General features: G+C 46.2%; 2 protein-coding genes across 3 annotated transcripts in view; both read left to right on the forward strand.

The window, feature by feature from the left end:
• Window positions 1–13,761, forward strand: part of med13a (mediator complex subunit 13a) — a 66,738-nt gene extending 52,977 nt beyond the window's left edge. Inside the window, exons 14-30 of the mRNA XM_005740349.1 lie at window positions 1,197–1,408; window positions 1,986–2,182; window positions 3,826–4,742; window positions 4,906–5,073; window positions 5,533–5,756; window positions 5,908–6,097; window positions 6,433–6,835; window positions 6,975–7,206; window positions 7,416–7,607; window positions 8,264–8,487; window positions 8,757–8,899; window positions 9,049–9,207; window positions 10,044–10,232; window positions 10,556–10,698; window positions 10,787–10,951; window positions 12,346–12,446; window positions 12,660–13,761. Of these exons, the coding sequence (XP_005740406.1) occupies window positions 1,197–1,408; window positions 1,986–2,182; window positions 3,826–4,742; window positions 4,906–5,073; window positions 5,533–5,756; window positions 5,908–6,097; window positions 6,433–6,835; window positions 6,975–7,206; window positions 7,416–7,607; window positions 8,264–8,487; window positions 8,757–8,899; window positions 9,049–9,207; window positions 10,044–10,232; window positions 10,556–10,698; window positions 10,787–10,951; window positions 12,346–12,446; window positions 12,660–12,792 (3,992 nt within the window). The 3' untranslated portion in view covers window positions 12,793–13,761. The remainder of the gene's footprint in view (window positions 1–1,196; window positions 1,409–1,985; window positions 2,183–3,825; window positions 4,743–4,905; window positions 5,074–5,532; window positions 5,757–5,907; window positions 6,098–6,432; window positions 6,836–6,974; window positions 7,207–7,415; window positions 7,608–8,263; window positions 8,488–8,756; window positions 8,900–9,048; window positions 9,208–10,043; window positions 10,233–10,555; window positions 10,699–10,786; window positions 10,952–12,345; window positions 12,447–12,659) is intronic.
• Window positions 13,762–14,887: 1,126 nt separating this feature from the next.
• The window catches only part of ints2 (integrator complex subunit 2), a 24,638-nt gene continuing 22,289 nt past the window's right edge, over window positions 14,888–17,236 (forward strand). The window contains exons 1-4 of one of the 2 annotated variants that reach the window (XM_005740351.1): window positions 14,888–15,220; window positions 15,860–16,168; window positions 16,349–16,487; window positions 16,873–16,975. In XM_005740351.1, the coding sequence (XP_005740408.1) occupies window positions 15,864–16,168; window positions 16,349–16,487; window positions 16,873–16,975 (547 nt within the window). In that variant the 5' untranslated portion in view covers window positions 14,888–15,220; window positions 15,860–15,863. Of the gene's footprint in view, window positions 15,221–15,243; window positions 15,491–15,859; window positions 16,169–16,348; window positions 16,488–16,872; window positions 16,976–17,236 lie in introns of those variants that run through there. The other variant, XM_005740352.1, reaches the window with a different exon arrangement.

Raw genomic sequence — 17,236 nt, forward strand, 5'->3', positions numbered from 1 at the left:
CCACTGTCTCTCTTGCCCCCCCCCCACGTTAATGTGCCATGCCTCCCTAGGCTCCAAACACAGATGTAGAATCAGATTGGTCGCACCTGTGAGGCCCCTGAAAATGAAGAATTATACACTGAGGTTTTGCCAGAAGCCACCTGAGACATAAACACAGTATTCCCCACGCTTAGTATTCAGCTGAGGTTAAAGGTTTCATATCCTTTAATCCACTAAATGAAGTTCATGTTTTACAGCTCAAACACAGTTGTTGCTCAGACTGGATTTGGCCACCTAGTGGTGAAAAGTGTGACTGTTCGCTACCAGACAGCTTAGAAACCTGCTGCTGCTGGAAGTTATTGGTTTGTTAGTCTGAGGTCAGCTGCAGCTGATTTTCTAAGCAACAAAAACAAAATATGTTTCTGTTGCTTAGTGTTGGTTGGAGCACTGGGACACTCGAGCTTTTTAAAGATGCTGTATATTTCACTGTGAGGAAAATTGGTCTCAGATCAACCGTTGTCTTTATGTACAGCCCAGGGCCGTGGCCTTTACTTTAAATTGTGTGTGGTCTCCCAGATGCATCTCACAATAGCAAAAGTAGTTAGTTGTTGGATATTCCCTCAGCAAACTGTGGCCATCTATTTATTTAACCAGGATTCTGCTGCAGACTTATCTTTATGTAAAGACATGTAAAAAGGAGCTGCTGGTTTCACTATCATCTACCTTTGCAACAGCTGAGTTTCAACAGCCCAGCTGAATTCTGAAAATAGTCTTGCATTGAATACCTAATGCAAATGCAAACTTTTCCTCACATGAGGGTGATAGTCCTGTTAGAGGAATGTAAGGAATTAGACATTCATTGGTTTGGTAGTCACATAGCTATAGCTGCCTGTAGCACCACCATGGCTGTCATATTTGATTACAGAAACATAAAACATGCATCAGCAGGCAGAACGCTTAGTAACACTTAAAGCTAAAATTGAAACCTTTTTTGTGAAGCTATTTCCGTAGTTACTATCTTACTAAATGGTTTGTGAAGTGCAGTTTAAACATAGGATACAGACCTATAATTACTTGTATCCCCAGTGTAAGCTGTGTGATAACAGCAGTAGTCTTGCAATAGACGTTTGCCTTAAACCTCCTGCATTTGTTCCTCTTCAGACACGTTATAGCCTCCGTCTGACCTACATCGTTACCCTCTGGTTCTTCTATTCTAGGTTCAGATCATCTAATCCAGATGTTTCCCACGCCTCCCTCCCTGGAGCAGCACATCATGGGATACTCACCTATGAACATGTGCAGCAAGGAGTACTGCACCATGGAGCCCAGCACGGGCATGACAACAGTGGAAGGCCCTTCAACTCTAGGAGGGCACTTCAAGATTGAGGTGGAGGAGAGCTTCTGTAGCCCTAAGCCATCTGAGATCAAGGTGGGTGTGAGACTTCCAGCTGACTGACTCTGTAGGGAGGATTTACTGCCAGAAACTGTAGATGTCAAAGCTGGTGATTATTGGTGGATTTGGAATCAAGGGCCCATACCACAATGCAATCGGCTGGATACCAAGAGCAAGAACAGCAATCTTTTGTTGTGATGCACAGAATTTAGAATTTCTTGTCTGTCATGCTTCAGAGGTCTCTTCTTGTAGGGTGATCTAAACGTGCAAAAACATCTACTAGAAAATAAGGAAAAATGATCTTTTTTAACAAAAATGTAACTGGCCCAGTATCAAAGTAATCTAGTGATGCAAATATTGCAAACGGGATCTGGCCAGCACCAGTATGTCCTGCCTGTGCATGCATCTGATTTCATTTTCTGCAGCACGTCCAAACAGAACATGCAAACTGTCAATACAATAACTGTGTATCAGGTAATATCTGAATGTGAAAAGAAGCTGCCGCAGGATTTGTTTGGGATGCTTGTGATTCATCTTTTGGGTGTTTGTTTGTGGCTACCCCGCCCCCAAAGGACCAGACACAGTGATGCCTTATTTTCTGTCCATTTTGCAGGATTATTCTTTTGTGTACAAGCCAGAGCTGTGTCAGCTATTTGTAGGCTGCTCCATGTTTGCCCCGCTGAAGACATTGCCCAGTCAGTGTCTCCCACCTATCAAAGTACCAGAGGACTGCATCTACCGACCCAGCTGGACCATGGGCAGGGACATGCTCAACCCCGTGCCTGTGATGACCTACCTTAACAAGGACAGGTATGCTGCTCTGTTTCTGTGATATTATTTGGATGTTTACCTTCAGGTCTTTTTTTCTCTGTCTTTTGACAGTCAGTTGAACTAATTCAGATATGTCAGCCTGTTTGAAAGAATTGTTCTGATTCAGGGCTCTAGTTGAGTGTGGTGTGCGAGGAAGTGTGTACCCTGCTCTCTGTCTGTCCACACAGCCTCTGGTCTATCCCTGGACACCACCTTAGCAGTCAGCTCAATTTCCCATGCATGGCTGCCTCAGGCGGAGCAGGGATCCGAGTGTAAAATGCCTTCTTGGTTGAAGGCGAGGATTATAACCGGAGTGGTGAGATGGGCCCCCACAGCGGCTCCATGCCACCTAGCTGCTCATAGCAGCGTGCCGGCTATAGTAGATCTGTCAGTGCTGCTGTTGGCTACACACATGCAGCTCTGCTATTTTCCACACAAACATGGAAACTTATTTCTGACCGTTTGGTTTTTCTGCCTTTCTTCGGTCGACCCTCACATTGTGTTTGCTGATTGCTATCTAGGCTCTGTTGCTCCTCTTGTACAATGATGCACTTCTTATTTCAGTATTAACCAGTGTTACTTTGTGTGTTTGACTAATACATGCATATTGATAAACTGCATAACAAACCATGTAATTTTCTATAAATAATAAAAACCCTTTAAAGCAAATGACTGAACTGGACCAAACGCTAGTTGTTAAAGATACGAGACGCGTTGCTTTTTACTTACAGGAAGTGCTCTTTCTCAGCTGGAAAGGTTGACTGATTTTTTTTTTTATTGTTTTTTCCACAAGAAGTCATTTTTTTTAAAGCAGAACTAATTGCATCTGCGGGGTTATACTGTCGCCTGATGATGCAGATCATTCAAGAACATTTCTCTCTCGAGTACACTGGAGCATGACTGCAGATGTAGAGCATAACAAGCAAAGAAGGTGGTCAGTGTTTTTGGTTGAAATATTTGAATAACTGTAACATTAGTAAGGTTTTGGTTTAAGTTATTGGAACGCTAAGTTGAGCCTGAGTGGGTAGACAGAGGTGTCTATAAGCACTTTGTATATTGTTGCTATGGTGCTGCCTTGCCATCTGCATCCCATGGCGACTGTGTCCCGGCTGGAGAGTGTTGTGCTGGGACTTCCTTCTAATGGGTCTGCGCCAGGAGCTGTTCCCCCGACATGCAGCTAGGGACACGATGTGCTCACCCGCCCCCACCCTTCTCTGGCTCTCTCACACACTCTCTCTCCCTCTGCTTCCTCACAGTTGCTTGCAAACCCAAAAATGTCCTCACCTCAGAGGGACGCTTGCTGAAATGTTTATTGAATGTCTTCTCCCTCTGCTGCCTGTTTTTGTTTCTCAGCCGCTCCCTCCTGTGTTCCCTCATGTGTAAACATGTGTCTGAACCCACTCTGCGTTCCTTATTGTACTGCCTTATTACTCAAATTGTCTTCGCAAATTCAGCAAGACAGGTGGATGGCAGTATGCTGTTATCTCAATGTTACTGATCTGGCACCCAAGAAGAACCATGTTTTGCATACAACTGTGTGGTGTCTCCCATATCTTTGCACCGCAGTTAGACCCTCTGTCCAGGGGACTCGTGTACGTGAGACGGATCTAATTTGTGTTCTTTAATTTCTCTGCGTTTCTCAGTAACATCCCCAGTGTGGGCAGCACCATGGACCAAGAGTACACCCCTCAAACCCAGACGCCTTTCATGATCAACAGCGCTCCACCAAGTAACAGTGGTGGCACCGGCATCCTGCCCTCACCCGCCACCCCCCGCTTCTCCGCCCCCACCCCACGTACGCCTCGCACCCCCCGCACGCCACGTGGCCCCTCCAGCGTCCAGGGTTCAATCAAGTACGAGAATTCTGACCTCTGCTCCCCAGCGGCGTCAACCCCCTCCACCTGCCGACCGCTGAATTCGGTGGAGCCGGCCACGGTACCCTCCATCCCCGAGGCCCACAGCCTCTACGTCACCCTCATCCTCTCCGAGACGGTCATGAACCTCTTCAAGGACTGCAACTTTGACAGCTGCTGCATCTGCGAGTGCAACATGAACATCAAAGGAGCGGATGCGGGCGTGTACCTGAGCGACCCGGTCAGCGAGGCCCAGAAACAGTGCAGCTGTGGCTTCAGCGCCGTGGTCAACAGGCGCTATGGGAACGGCTCGGGCCTCTTCCTGGAGGACGAGCTGGACATCATCGGCCGCGGCACGGACATCAGCAGAGAGGCAGAGAAGCGCTTCGAGGAGCTGCGGCTTTCCTCGCTGGAGAGAAATGGAGCCGGGAGAAGCGACCATATCTCGGACGAGCTGATTCTGCTCCTGCAGGATCAGTGCACAAACCCCTTTTCCCCCATTTCAGTTCTGGAGCATGACGCAGTGACTCGGGGGCCAGGCGGGGCTCCTATACCCCCATGTGTACGGGTAGAGGAGAGGGACTACCGCAGCGACTGCTACATGGCCATGGAGCACGGCAGGCAGTTCATGGACAACATGTCGGGTGGCAAGGTGGACGAGGCGCTGGTCAAGAGCACCTGTCTGCACAACTGGGCCAAACAAAATGGTGAGGACGTAACGCCTTCAAGAACCTGCTTTTTTAATAGTTTTTATTTGAGAAACAAAATAATTGTTCTTTAAACACCACGTTTAAAGTCCATGGTTTGTTTCCCCCCCGTAATGTTGGTGTTGTGATGAATGTCTGTCTCCTGTGTTCACCTGTCCTCCAGCAGTGGACGTGAGTGCGCTGTGCTCTCAGGATGTGCTGCGGGTGCTGATGTCCCTGCAGCCCGTACTCCAGGATGCAATCCAGAAGAAAAGGACGGTGCGGTCATGGGGCGTTCAGGGTCCCCTCACCTGGCAGCAGTTCCACAAGATGGCTGGACGGGGCTCTTACGGTAAATCCCGTGTTAAACTCCGAGACCTCGCTGCTATTCACGCGACGCTATTAGCGATCGACTGTTTTCGTTTCCTGATACAGAAGATGAAGAGGTGTCAGACTGAGTAAAATCGCTGAATCTTGCTTGTCTGAGTGCAAAAGTGCTAACTGAAAAGAATTGCCGGTCAGATCCTTAGTTTGTAGCAAAGGATGATTAAGAAACGTTGTGATGACATTTGAATCTCGAGGCAGCAAAGCTCTGGAGACTGTCACATCAGTAGTGGGTGAAGCCCCTCTGCTGTGGTTCTGCTGGGAGGAGCTGTCACGTTGCTGGGTGACCTCACAGTGAAAGTTTGAATGTGACAGCTTACCAGTTAACTATTTTCACTCTTTGCTTTATTTCTTGTTGCTTTCGGCTTCTTTCCACCCACGCTTGGTTTTACCTTCACTCTTCTCCTGTTTCCCATCACCTCCACAGGCACAGACGAGTCCCCGGAGCCTCTACCCATCCCCACCTTCTTAGTGGGTTATGAGTATGACTTTGTGGTACTGTCTCCATTTGGTCTGCCCTACTGGGAGAAGCTGTTGCTGGATCCCTTCGGCTCCCAGCGGGACATCGGCTATCTGGTTGTTTGTCCTGACAACGAGGCTCTGCTCAGTGGTGCCAAGACCTTCTTCAGAGACCTCACCGCTGTTTATGAGGTAAGGATTAAATGTCCATACGATGCCCCTTTAGTTTGTCACCACACAACAACTACTCTCAGCACTTTCTTTAGCTAAATCAAACTAATGAAAGTAAATCTATGTATCATACTCTGTTTTTCACACGCCACCATTATCCATTTTCCTCCAGTCATGTCGTCTGGGACAGCACCGGCCCATTTCCAAAGGCTACGCTGATGGCATCGTCCTTGTTGGTGGCAACGGAGCCAAGACCCCCGTGGATCAGCCAGTCAGTGATTGGTTCCTCAAGGCTGCCAGCAGCAACAGTGACACCTTCGCTAAGCTCAAACTCTATGCACAAGTGTGCCGCCACAACCTCGGTACGTTACGCTGACATTTCCTACCACGTGCTTGATTCTGTGTGGCTGCTGGTTGTTCTGGTGGATAATATGGTTCATTCAGCTCTTTGGTGCTGAATTTCCACCTTTTAACACCTCTTGATGTAGTTATTAATATATTGCTATGTGATAAAAAGGCTGGCTGGAGAACCTTGACTGCCTGAAAGCGAGCAGAGCTTCCAAAGAAGCGTGATCAGACTAGGAGGATGTTGAAAAGTAGTAAATGGAGTATCTTTTTTTATTTTCAGTCTGCTTTGTCTTATTGATAAAAGTCCAACGATGTGCGCTCTTCTTTCCTGTGTTGTTTCTCGATGCAGCTCCATACCTCGCATCACAGGCATTAGACAGCTCTCTCCTTACGCAGCCCAGCCCCACACCCTCATCCAACCAGTCTTCATCCACACAACTATCTAACTCCACCTCCAGCACAGCCAGCCAGCAGGCTTCAGTGAACGCCGCTGGCTCCACTGTTCCCAGCAACAGTGGGCCCTCCAACAGCTCTGCGCCCTCCAACAACCTCGTGACATCGTCAGGCCAGACCGGCAGCACGATACCTGCCAAGCCCGGCTCCTTTCCCCCCTTTGGGAGCATGGGCGGCCAGGGCCAGGGAGGCGGCCCCCAGAGTGGACAGCTGGGACAGCAGGCTGGTACCCAGAATACCGGTGCCTCGGGGGACAACTCCAGCAGCCAAGCCCAGGGGCCCACAGAGCCCCCCGAGAGGTATTGTCAGAACACAAAAGCCCTCATACATCCAACAGAAAAGTATTAATACTAAACAATAAAAAAATAAAGTTTAGCATTTATGATCTAAAGCGAATAAGTTGGCTGAGCGTAAAATGAGTCCTTGTATTTTCTGTAGCACTTTGGAGCGAGAGAAGGTGGGAGTGCCCACGGATGGGGAGTCCCACGCTGTCACGTACCCACCTGCCATCGTTGTTTACATTGTGGACCCCTTTAGCTACGAGGAGGCGGACAGGGGCGCGGGGCCAGTGCCCGCACAATCCAGCGTGTGGACGCTGGGTCTGCTACGCTGCTACCTTGAGATGCTTCAGTCGCTGCCTCCACACATCCGCAATTCTGTTTCTGTACAAGTAAGTAGATTTCAAAGGAGAGGTCCTGCATGTTGTTTTGATTTCATTCTCATCGTGGGAACTGCAGTGTTGTTCCACAACCATAACATGTGTGCTACTTCCCACTTTTCATGTTGCATGTAAAGAAGCATTGGTAAAGAGTTTAGAGTTTGGTTACCTGTCATTTTAAAAACTTTGTGTCCCTTTCGTTCTCTTCTGTTAAACCTCAGATTATCCCATGCCAGTACCTGCTTCAGCCAGTGCGAGGTGAAGACCGTCATATCTACGCCCAGCACCTCAAATCGCTCGCATTCTCAGTGTTCACTCAGTGCAGACGGCCACTGCCCGCCTCCACCAACGTCAAATCACTGACCGGCTTCGGCCCGGGCTTGGCCATAGACACTGCACTGAAGAGCCCGGAGGTAAATGCAGCAAAAGCCAGGTTGTAGGCGTTGTCAAACTCACGGTGCTCTCTTTTGGTCCTGTGAGTTAGTGTTATTGTCCGGGTATCCTCCTTTCTCTGATCGATCGAGAGCAAAGAGAGGGTGGCACTCCGACCCCAGCAGCAGTGTTTCAGGCCAAACATGAACCTGACCTGATGTGGTCCAGCCTCGAGCCCCAGCTGTGTTGAGTGTGCAACCAGAAAGAAATAGTTTTCAGACTTAACCATCCCCAGAGGGTTTTTTTTTTTTTTTTTTTGAAACTGGAACCGGACCAAAGGAACTTGTAACCCTCTGCTCCTCCACAGTTTTCTTTCCATTATGTGCTTGGCTAGCTCCCTGAGACCTTCATAATGGGATCTTGACTCCCAGTTTAGACAAAGGGGTGCTTTAGATCAGGACCTAATTCAGCTGACTTCCTTCCTCACAGCAATGCTACCTTTTCCTTTTATACACTGGAAAGCCTTGAAGTACCTTGGAGAAACAACTGGGATATGGGTGGGACAATGGGACAGACACATTAGCATATTTGTCCATAAATAATATGGGAAGTCAGCCAAGACAGAAGAGATCTAGTATTTATCCTTTGGTGCAGAAGAGGTGAAACATAAATCCTGGATCTTTTTTTCCATCTGCAGAGGCCAGAGTGTCTGCGTCTGTACACGCCGCCGTTCATCCTCGCACCTGTGAAGGACAAGCAGACAGAGCTGGGGGAGACGTTTGGAGAGGCCTCTCAGAAGTACAACGTGCTATTTGTAGGTTACTGTTTGTCCCACGACCAACGGTGGCTTCTGGCTACCTGCACTGACCTGTATGGGGAACTGCTGGAGACCTGCATCATCAACATAGATGTACCCCACAGGTAGGACTGCATCAGCGTTACAAACCTGCCATCTTCACAGTTTGGACCGTGGCATGTTTTTATGAAACAAAACCGGCTGTTTAATATTACTCTGCACAACAAGTGTTTAACCTCGGTGTCACTCAGGGTGTCTGCTTCATATCTAATCTGCACGACGCTTAGCACTCAAATTTAGACAACAGGCAAGAGGTTCAGCTTATCCTGCATTGAACCCCTGCTGAGTGGCTAACGCGAGGTTTTGACGTGTTTGTGCTGTGTGTGTTCTGCAGGGCACGGAGGAAAAAGGGGTCAGTTCGGCGTCTCGGCTTACAGAAACTGTGGGATTGGTGTTTGGGACTCGTGCAGATGACATCCCTTCCCTGGAGGGTGGTGATTGGCCGACTAGGCAGGATCGGGCACGGAGAGTTGAAAGGTAAGGAGGACAGTCGTGCTGATTCATTCATTCATTTATTTATTTTTAAAGTTTGCCGAGGCCAAAAACCAGATTGTCGAGCACTGAAGTGTTTTCGTACCAGTGTACGATTCACTCAGTCTCCCCTTTGTCTCGCCTCTGTGTCCCAGACTGGAGCATTCTGTTGAACAGGAGAAACCTGCAGTCGCTGAGTCGACGTCTGAAGGACATGTGCCGAATGTGTGGCATCTCTGCCTCGGACACCCCCAGCATCCTCAGCGTGTGCTTGGTTGCCATGGAGCCACAGGGATCCTTTATCATCATGCCAGGTACAACGTGTGCGCTTGACAAAGATTCTAAATAAACGTACTGATTTAATGTACACGTCGTATCTGAGCGACAGTACTTCACCCAGAGAGGCAACGCTGGTGTGTGTGTGTGTGTGGGGGGGGATGATGGATGGTAGGAGCGTATCACAATGCCCCCCCTTCCCTTCCCCGTCCAGGGCGGATTGATGGCAGGGAAGATCGTGTACCTTTCGCTCATAAAGCACTACCTCTCAGATACTCATTGATCTCAATGCAGTGTGATGGAGAGCCAGATCAATGGGTTTATTTTGGGAAACGAGTAGGGGGGGATTGTCAGTGCATCATGCCGGGATTCTGTTGAGCTATGCCAAGCTGAGGACATCTCCTTTCTAAAAGCCCCTTCAAGCTGAAAGAGATTAGCGAGGCTGTGTTAGCCTCAGATGACTATGACTAAGGGGGTTGGCACTAAATGTAACAGCTGTTCTGACATTCAGAATCTACTTTCCTCCGTGGTGTGTGTATATATGTGAGGACGCTTTAAAATACGCTTTGAAAACCTAATACTGTGATTTTTAGCTGCAAAAATTAACACGTATGAATATTTAATCAGTTAATTCTTTCAATTTTGAATGCCGTAGCTGTGTTAATCAGTTAAAGCTCTAACTCGGCTTTTCTGTTAACATAGTCACGATGGTGCGGTGAAATTAAATCACTTAACGATTGGGATGGGATGAATTTGCTCAGCGAGCACCAGTTTAATCACTTTACTTGTACTAGACAAAAGGATTGTGAATGGATTCTTGTTCATATTGTGTGTCTTCACTGACCCTTTCTCTCTCCTCTGTGCGTCCTCTCAGACTCGGTGTCGACGGGCTCGGTGTTTGGCCGCAGCACCACCTTAAACATGCAGACATCGCAGCTTAGCACGCCGCAGGACACTTCCTGCACCCACATCCTGGTCTTCCCCACCTCTGCCATCGTCCAGGTCGCCAGCTGCAATTACACCAACATCGACACCAACATCGACATTCTCAATCCCACCACTGGTCAGTCGTTCGCCTTTATCTGTCTTTCACTCAGCAGCTGTTTCTTGTTTGTTTGTGTCACAGCAACCCCCCCGTTCAGTGCAGTTTGTTTCCAAATCCTCCCTGTTTACTTTTCTAGTCTGTTAAGAATGAATAGTAGTCATGGTTGCATACATGCTTTCTGCATCTATGGCACCCTCAAGGGTCTTCAGCTCATTTCTTTTGTGAAAAATACATTTGTTGGCAGAAAAAGAAGCTATATTTACAGTCACAATTTGCATTACAGTAAGTGGCACACTCACCCTCCAATCGCAGATCCTATTGAGCTGTTCTCTTGTCCACAGATGGCTCTGATGCTATCGAGATCTTGGCCCTGCTCGACCAGGAGAACGATTTAGTGGATCCAGACATCATCAACATCTCACCTACCACCTCCCCGGTGCACTCCCCTGGCTCTCATTACCACCACGGAGGTGATGGCAGCAAGGTACAACATGTACATAACGCACACACACGCTGTGCAACATGACGCTTAGAAAGCAAAAAGTTTATCTCGAGTTTCCACCTCGTTGCAGGGTCAGAGTACCGATCGTATGGAGTCCCACGAAGAAGTTCCTAACCTCCTGCAGCAGCCTCTGGCACTCGGCTACTTCGTCTCCACGGCCAAAGCCGGCCCACTACCCGACTGGTTCTGGTCAGCCTGTCCGCAGGCTCAGAACCAGTGCCCACTCTTTCTCAAGGTACTACTTAAGGATACTCCTGCATCTTTACTGGGGCTGTTCAATATGATGATATACATCTGATGACGATATGAAAACATCGTTTCATATCACGCTATCGTTTGTTTCGTGGTGTCGCAAAATAAACTATTTATGGCAATATTGTATTTTTATTTATTTTATTTTGAAGCAGCCATATTAATTTTTTTTAAGTTCTCTCTTTCTCTTGTATTTAAAATAACCACACTACGGACGGACAAGTCACTGTTTTTACGTGTTGTCATTAGCAACAACGACGGTAAACCCAGCGTCTGCTTGTTTATTTTCCACATAAACCTTTCACAATAAAGCTCAAGATGCTGTTGAGATTTTTCAAAATAAACTAAAATGATGACAAACAGAAGGACCAGTCAAAACAAATCCAGCACCTTATTCCTAAAGGAGGGGCTGCCTCTGTAGCACGGACATGGGTTGGTTATGAAAAGTCTGACACGAACCAGAAAACTGTAATTATGCAGGAAGCCACCTCAGACTCCACACGACAAACGTCTTCTACCACCTACGCAGCGATCACGTGAAAGAGTGTGGAGAGAGTTTACAGACGAGAAGCAAAAAAGAGCCGTCAGGTGCTCCGAATAAGCCGCAGACTCAAACGTTAGAGCGCACTTTCCCCTGCAGCACGCCACCTAATAAATACAAAGAATACAGCGACCTTACAACTTATGTCTAAAATTTATCGTTTCATGCATCTGTCAAAACACTCGACTCCAGGTGCACGACACCCAGCTGGAAACTCTTCACGCAAGTCGAGCTGCCCGAGATTCACAGAATTTACAGAAAGTGTAACATTTTTGTGATTTGTATCGTTGTCGGGACGATAGATGTCTTATATCGGGATATGAGATGTTGGTCATATCGCACAGCCCTACCAGTGTCCTGTGTGGATTGCAACCCTGACCTTTTTTCTTACCTGCCGGGTGTTCTACTAAAATGCACTGACACTTTTTTACGACAGAGCTCTGCGTGGCCGTTATAAACAGTGCTGGTTGTTAATCCCGGGCTCAGCTGATAGCTCTGACCGCTCTGGCATAGACTTGGTTCACCACCCCAATAAACCACAGCTATGTCGGAAATGCAGTAAATTTGTAAGGCTGGTGAAGAATGTTGCTGCTTGAGCAAGTGTGATTGAAGCCTTGTGCGTAATTGCACACAATCAAAGTGTGTTGTACTTATAATAAGGTCGTTTTGTTTTGTTTGCCTTTTTATCCATTGCTTCTGGAACTGGCTGCAGACTCACTGCTGCTGCCCTTCTGCTGTGAAAAGAGCTGTCATTATTTAAATGACATGTAATGAAAGGTTGATAACTTCATTATATTGCCTCTGACGCCACCTCTTCCCCCCGTGCTTCCTCTCAGGCCTCTTTGCACCTCCATGTGTCTTCAGTGCAATCAGATGAACTGCTGCACAGCAAACACTCCCACCCCCTCGACTCCAATCAGACCTCAGATGTACTCAGGTAAACAACACCAGCACACACTCTGCATCAGGTCGAGTGCACAAATTACTATTACCACCCTGCTGACTGTTTCCAGGGTGAGTTTTCTATTTGTAGCCGATTTCAGACTGACGCTGGTTTGTGCACAATGCTGGTAAAAGTTGCCGCATGTTTTAATGTTCATCGATTGAACGTTGAAGCGTAACCGTTTTGTATGCCTGTGTTCCTCGGCAGATTTGTGCTGGAGCAGTACAACGCCCTCTCCTGGCTGACATGTGACCCGGCTACGCAAGACCGACGATCGTGTCTACCAATTCACTTTGTGGTGCTCAACCAGATGTACAACTTCATCATGAACATGTTGTAAACATCAGGCTGTTACAGGAAGAAGGCGGCGGGGGGTCATAATGAGGGAAAACCAGTGTACGGAGCTGGATCCTGCACCAAGATGGGATCAGATGGTTTTCCAAGCCTAGCCAGTCCTTCTCCACCACGCCGCCCCCCCACCCCCCTCCCCCGTGAGACTGGATATTCTGTCCCTGTGATTTAAAGACATGCACGTAGAGACAAGGGAATAAAAAAGAGGGGAAACTAGAAGCTGAATTGCATTCAATGAACGTGAAAGAATGACAGATTGGTTGTCATGATATGTAGCATGGCAGCACAGTCACTGGCCAGTCTGTATCGATGAGACAAGTTTATCTGTAAAATTATTGGAAGAAAAGGGACATATTTGATCAAGGAAAAAACCCAAGAATGGATCTTTGGTTTTAAGACATGAAATTCCTTTTTATTCCTTTGGATGTAATTGTATCCAAACAAAATGCCTGCATTTATCTTATTTATTGTAAGTTTTTAAATGTATAATTTGTCTTATTTCTTAACCTCTTTTATATATAAAAAATGGAGAAGGTTTATATCACCTTCCTGCTTTAAAGCAATTGGTCTAAGATATATGTAATCGTCTTAATAAAAACACCAGAGGAAAAAATCCCATAAAAATGAAAGTCCCAGTAGGTTGCTTTTAGAGTATTATTTTTTGTAATGGAGACAGAATATTTGTATTGTCACAATGTACAGAAGAATTAGAGTGGAGAACTATGTTTCATGCCTTTGAGCGTGAAGACCTTACAGCAAAGCTGTAGCTACAGAGGACTTGTACAGCAATGAACTTCACTGTGTTCAAATAAAGAGGTACATTGTTGTATATAGTATTTTATACCACACATTTAGACACAAAAACCAAACGGCAATATATATAAAATAATTCTATATGAATGCCATGCCAGCAGTCGGTGGTGTGGCTTCTGTTTTAGGAATAAAGTGCGTCAACTTATTTTCCTGTGCTTGTGTTTATTGCCTGGGGGAGGGGGCTGTGATGTGCAATTGGACAAGGACACCAATAGTGCAGCGGAGTGACAGCTATTGGCATCTCTTGGAAGTAGCTGACCTCAGGTTTAATCTTATTTTGTAATCCGTTTATTTTTCTTCGAGAAGAAAATGAAAGCAAGACCGTGAGAAGAGACATGCAGTGTCCTTTTCAGCACATCCCTTTATTGTAGCGCGCCTCTCCGTACTCCCATTGGCTGAGGTCTGCCTCCTGGCACCACTTCTGATTGGTTATGGACACATTTAGACCAGTCCCATTTCAGTGTGAAAGTAAATGTGTGGTGTAAATGAACCTGTTATGGATGGCTGCCCGTTGGACATGCAAAGAGAAACATGTTCTGTCTGGATGTTTCCTCCATCTACTGATGTTGCTCTTTATCTTTCATATTAGCCAGCGTCTGTTGGCTTGGAAAATTTGACCATTAAAACGTATTTGGTCTTATTTTGAGTGTAGATAAATACATTCAATATTTAATAAACCTATGAAAGTTTCTTTTGCCATCTTTTCTTTTTTGGAAAATCGTGGTTGTTTGCAGTAACCATCTGCGTCTAATATACAATATCTCTGCAAGCTTGTTACCACACTATTCACATGTGGGAAAAGGCATTGGAATAACCACGCAGAGCCTTTTGAGTGGGATATCTTGCTTGTAAATGGCTGAGTTGCCCCTGGGTGGCATGTAGTAGCAGCTGGCAGTTCATTCTTTTGATAATTTTTTGCATGCATTCTCGCTCTGTTTTCCTTCCTCACCAACTGCTGTCTGTATATTCTTCAAACTGTGGCATTTATACTGACACCAGAAACTGTTTGGGTAAGTACAAATCAAGATTAAATGGACTTAGAAATGGGCAGGAATCCAAAAGCCCTAATATCTCATCATAAGCGGTATTTGCAAAACAGTATAATCAAAATACTACATATTATTATTTTTTACCATTTCCACCAGTCTGGCATAAGCTAGAATAAACAGTTTCCATTGTTGTCTGTCCGTTATAACATAGTCAAACTATAGAAAATCAAAGCGTGTGTAATCTAGCTGTAACTATGAAAGAATCCCCATCATATACACGCGCCTGTGATCAGAGAGCTCGCAGCACGCGCAGGCTGGAGTAGTCTTTGTTCGGTCATTGCTGCTTCACGGCACCGACGACATTAGTGCTTTTGCTTTCACAGTAGCCACGGTGTTCCCTGTGGGTAACGATGAGATTTAGGGTATCTATAATGGAGTGAAAGTGCCAAACAACGGCAAAGACGTTTCCACAAACGTGCCGGCACAATCCAGGACAAGTTCCTCTGGGGGCTCTCCCCGATCGTGCGACCGCGGGGGCTGACGGTACAGTCTGACGTCTGAAGGCCTCCGCGGCGATAACTGTTTGAAACAGTACGTGTCATCTTAATGAGCCAGGTAAGGGCGTTCTTGTGAATTCGTGTATTTATGTTACACTTACTTTATAGCTTAGACGGACCCGTCAACTCAAGGTTGTCTTGTGACAAACTAGCCTAGCTTTTAGCTCTTAGCTTGCTAGCAGTATGCTAAAAGTCTTTCCAGAAGCGAACTGAATGAGTGTTAGCTACTGCTAGCTCATATGTAGCCGTAAAAAACCCAGCTAAGAGTTCGAGCGATTTTAGCCGAATTGCTGGCGCTTTAAAAGGCATATATTAAAGATTTCTGAAGGTGAGTCCAGATGATATTTTCACAAGAATCCAGTAAACACTAGTTCATGTATTACTCCCAGCAGTTGTTAGCATTTGCTTCAGTTAGTGGTTATAGACGGCTGTTATCTTGTTTCTTTAGTGGCGTGTAACAGCGTTTCTGTTTGTAGTGACTAAACCTATGAACAAGTTATCAAACAACATCATTACCATCAGCGTACAAGTTACTCTCGCGTTAAAAATGTATATCGAGGAATGAATGGTCACATTATGACAACCGTTAGCTCTGCAACTTAAAGTGTATGTACTGTTGAAAACAGACTAGCAGACTGTAGAAAAAATGCTTCCAGTTTTCCTCTTTAAACTGTCAGTTTTGTCTGTTTCCCCCAAGGTGTATGCACGGAGCGATGGGAGACAGTGCAGGGCTGCAGTTTGTCAGCTCCTATGCTTTTGAAGCCATGCAGAAGGTGGATGTAGTGCGCCTGGCTGCGTTAAGTGATCCGGAGCTGAGGCTGCTGCTGCCCTGCTTGGTGAGGATGGCGTTATGTGCCCCCGCTGATCAGAGCGAGTCCTGGGCACAGGACAAGAAGCTTATCCTCCGCCTGCTCTCTGGGGTTGAAGCCGTCAACTCCATTGTAGCACTTTTGTCTGTTGACTTTCATGCCTTGGAGCAGGACGCACGGAAGGAGCAGCAGCTTAGGTATGACTTATTTTCACATGGTAACACTATATACTGGCACAGTAGTGGGTTACAGGGTGGGAAAAGCTGCTTATCGGGTCATACATATACAGCTATATTTGTTACTGTGTTTTAAAAAACAAAAAAGCCTACTTGAAGTTCATTTTAGCAGTATACATAATGTACCGTCTCCTCTGCTAGGCACAAGGCAGGTGGCTCTAATGCAGAAAGCATCCTGGTGTCACAGCTGCAGCACGGCCTAACTCTGGAGTTTGAACACAGTGATCCTCTCAGGAGACTCCGTCTGACCCTCAGTGAGCTCCTGGCTATCATGAACAAGGTACAGTCAAAGCTCCCCTTATAATTCGGTAGATCTCTGGACACTGACGATGATAACTGAGCATCCGCGTTGTAGAAATGTGGAACAAACATGTCACGTATACCTGGGACAGCTGTGTATATGTAAAGAAATGGAAGTATGAATCATTAATGAGTGTCACCTGTGGACTACAGAAACAAGATTGTGCTGCTTTCTTTAACTTTTCATTAAATTTGAAGTTTCTATCAGAATTACGACTAAATCTCTGCCAGCTGCTCTCGCTTGGAATGAAATTTACTGCGTCTCAGTGCTGCTGTTGTCCTTTAGTAGATCCATCTTCATCTAATAGGGTGAGTTGGGTGATGCGTCCCTGTGGCCTGTTTCACATTCCCGTGTTGTTTCTCAGGTGGCAGACTCAAATGGAGAGTTTTTCTTAAAGTCTTCTGAACTCTTTGAAAGTCCTGTGTACTTGGAAGAGGTTGCGGATGTCCTCTGCATTTTACAAGCAGGTAAAAAAGAAAATATGTCATTTTGTTTGCAGGTACATTATAATAGCATTGCATTTAATGCAGCAACATTCAAAAACTAGAAAATGCATTTTCTGAAGAAACTGCAGTGTGAATGCTGATAGTTGAATGTTTTGAGCTGAAATGAAACAATTGCTGAATGTTAAGTTAAAAATGTTGAATGAGCTGAATTAGGGATGGGTATCGTTTAGGTTTTATCCGATACCAGTACCAAACTGGTACTTTTGAAACGGTGCCGGTGCT

Source organism: Pundamilia nyererei, unplaced genomic scaffold (genome assembly GCF_000239375.1).
Source record: "Pundamilia nyererei isolate P.nyererei 1_Seehausen unplaced genomic scaffold, PunNye1.0 scaffold00099, whole genome shotgun sequence".
Taxonomy (NCBI): Eukaryota; Metazoa; Chordata; class Actinopteri; order Cichliformes; family Cichlidae; genus Pundamilia; species Pundamilia nyererei.